This window comes from Solanum stenotomum, chromosome 7, assembly GCF_019186545.1.
Source record: "Solanum stenotomum isolate F172 chromosome 7, ASM1918654v1, whole genome shotgun sequence".
Taxonomy (NCBI): Eukaryota; Viridiplantae; Streptophyta; class Magnoliopsida; order Solanales; family Solanaceae; genus Solanum; species Solanum stenotomum.
The window spans coordinates 33,674,820-33,677,448 of record NC_064288.1 but is presented as its reverse complement, the minus strand read 5'-3'; the positions used below and the strand labels follow the sequence as shown (position 1 = coordinate 33,677,448).

At 40.1% G+C, this 2,629-nt stretch overlaps 1 protein-coding gene across 1 annotated transcript; it reads left to right on the top strand.

Moving 5' to 3' along the window:
- The first annotated feature begins 428 nt into the window (after positions 1 to 428).
- Positions 429 to 1,851, top strand: LOC125869833 (uncharacterized). The gene is made up of 2 exons (XM_049550258.1): positions 429 to 853; positions 1,098 to 1,851. Exons 1-2 carry the CDS (start codon positions 429 to 431, stop codon positions 1,849 to 1,851), a joined length of 1,179 nt encoding a protein of 392 aa, XP_049406215.1.
- The last annotated feature ends 778 nt before the right edge of the window (positions 1,852 to 2,629 follow it).

Genomic DNA, 2,629 nt, shown 5'->3' with positions numbered 1-2,629 from the left:
CTTAAACATGTGAATAGATGAGTGTTAATGGGAGCAATACTAGCCAACTTGGGCACAATGATGACATTGGTAACTTGCACGATGTCAATGAAGATCCTTTGGGAAGTGTGAATGCTATTACATTGCCTTCGGTTGTAGGCAATGCAGTGTTTCATGTGACTAGCACTATGTTGCAGTTGCTGCAAATGAAGGGTCTATTTAGAGGTCTAGCTACTAAGGATCCTAATGACCACATCCGAAACTTTGTGGATGTGTGTGAGCCATTTTCTTTCAAGGACATCACTCAGGAATCGGTCAGGCCTCATTTATTTCCCTTTTCTCTATTGGGGGAGGCAACGAAGTGGTTGGTTTATTTACCAATGGATTGAATCACTACTTGGGAGGAGCTCACTTATCCATTTTATGAAAGGTTTTTCCCTCCCTCGCACATGGTGAAGTTAAGAGATAATATTCAAAACTTTCAACGAGTGGATAGTGAACCAATTCATGAGACATGGTTGAGGTTTAGGAAGTTATTGCTCCTATGTCCAACTCATTTACTCCCAAGTAATGTGTTGTTACAATATTTCTACCGGAGCCTCGACTCAGTCAACAAAAGTTTGGATGGCCAGCTTGCTCGAGGAGGAATCACGCAACAAATGTTTGATATAACATCTACTCTTCTTGATGAGATGACAAAAATCAATCATGCTTGGTACACTAGACAAGATCAAGTGTCCCTGTTAAACTTTGGGATGACAAAAGAGCAAGTGGAGAAGAACCAAGAGCTAGATGAAAATATGGCCAAGATGATGTCCCAGAAGGAGTTATTAACACAACAGGTCATGGGGGGTATTCATGACAACAAAGAGGCGTAAAAGGCATCAAGACTAGAGGAGGGTTCTTGCCTGTGCTTTTAAAAGCGGGCGGGAATCAAGGTTGGAACAAATTTAGTGAGGCTGGGTGGATAAGCTACAATCGAGATTGAGCTGACAAAAATAACTTTTGGAGGAGAGAAGATGACTATGATGCTTACTACATGCACATGGTTTATAGCCCAGGAACTAGGGACAGTTTTGGAAGCATTATGGTGGATGATTTGTTATCCCGCATTCTAGACAAGGTGGAAGGAGCCGACGAAATGCTGAAAGAAATGAAGGCGACTTCTCATCCTTGAATAATAAAGTAAACTCGCACTCAAATTCTATCAAGCAACTTGAATATCAAATGAGTCAACTTTTAGTCAAATTCGAATCTAAGCCACAAGAGAAGTATGCAGCTAATATGATGATGAATTCAAAGGTTAATCATGATAAATTATCGGTTGTCTTGACTTGGAGTGGGAAATCATTAGGAGGCAATGTGAAAGTTAATGGTGAGGCAACCACTAGTAAAAAAAGAGATGAGGCCGTTGGTTTAGAGGAATCTAACCATGCACCGAAAAATGACATACCCAAAGAGGTTGAGGAAAGTCCGAAACAACTCACCACCGAGGACTTGAAAACATCTCATGTTGAGGTTGCGTCATCTTCAAAGTTGATTAAACCATTGCCCAAAGTCAGTCCGCCATTCCCTCAAAGACTCAAAATGCAGGATGAAAATGCAAAGTTCCAAAAATTTCTCTCTGTATTTAAGACTATGTCTATCAATCTTCCCTTAGTGGTAGCGTTGATGGAAATGCCAAGCTATGCGAAGTTCATGAAAGAGTTAATCACCGAGAAAAGGAGTATGGATTTTGAAATGGTGGAGCTGTCGCATAGTTGTAGTCCCATCATGACAAGCAATGTGATTATCAAGAAAGCCGACCTGGGGGCATTTACTATCCCTGTACTATTGGGATGCTTCAGTTTGCCAAACCTTTGTTTGACTTGAGGGCAAGTATTAACTTCATGTCGTATTGCATTTTCAAACAACTTGGGTTAGACAAACCTAAATCCATAACAATGCGTATTCTCATGGCTGATCGATCTATTAAGCATCCCATTGATATACTTCATGATATCTTGGTGAAAGTGGATAGGTTCATTTTTCCAGCTGACTTTGTTATTTTGGATTGTGAGATTGATGTTGAGGTGCCTATTATATAAGGTAGACCATTTTTGGCTACTGAAAGAGCCCTTATGGATGTTGAAAGTGGTGAATTGAAATTTTGGGTAAATGTTGAGGAGGTTACTTTCAATGTGTGCAACTCGATGAAGCAACCGAGTGACATTAAAGTAGTTTCAACCTTTATGTGATTAATGAGGTAGTGGCTAGTGTAAGTGATGTGTTTTGTATGGGGGAACCTCTCACCTCCGTCTTTTCAAATTATGACGACGAGAAAGTTCAAGGTTATGATGAAGTTGTGGCTTCTCTATCGGGTTTGGGTTCTTACTCTAATAATACAATGAAGCTTGACATTGATCTTAAAAATCAAGAAATTCCCCCTGCCAAACCATCCATTGAAGAGCCATCAAAGCTTGAGTTCAAAGTGCTCCAATCCCACCTTCGGTATGTAATTTTGGAGGCAAGTAACACCTTGCCCGTCATCATTGCTGCAGATTTGCTTGAGTGGCAAGTAAAATTACTTATCGATGTATTGAAACGATACATTAAATCTATTAGATGGATAATTGCTGATATTGTGGGGATTTCCCCCGAAATTTACACT

Coding starts and splice junctions, on each gene's coding strand:
- LOC125869833 (XM_049550258.1), top strand. CDS start 429: ATGGTGAAGTTAAGAGATAATATTCAAAACTTTCAACGAGTGGATAGT. Junction 854..1,097: donor ATTCATGACAACAAAGAGGC/GTAAAAGGCATC, acceptor CCCGCATTCTAG/ACAAGGTGGAAGGAGCCGAC.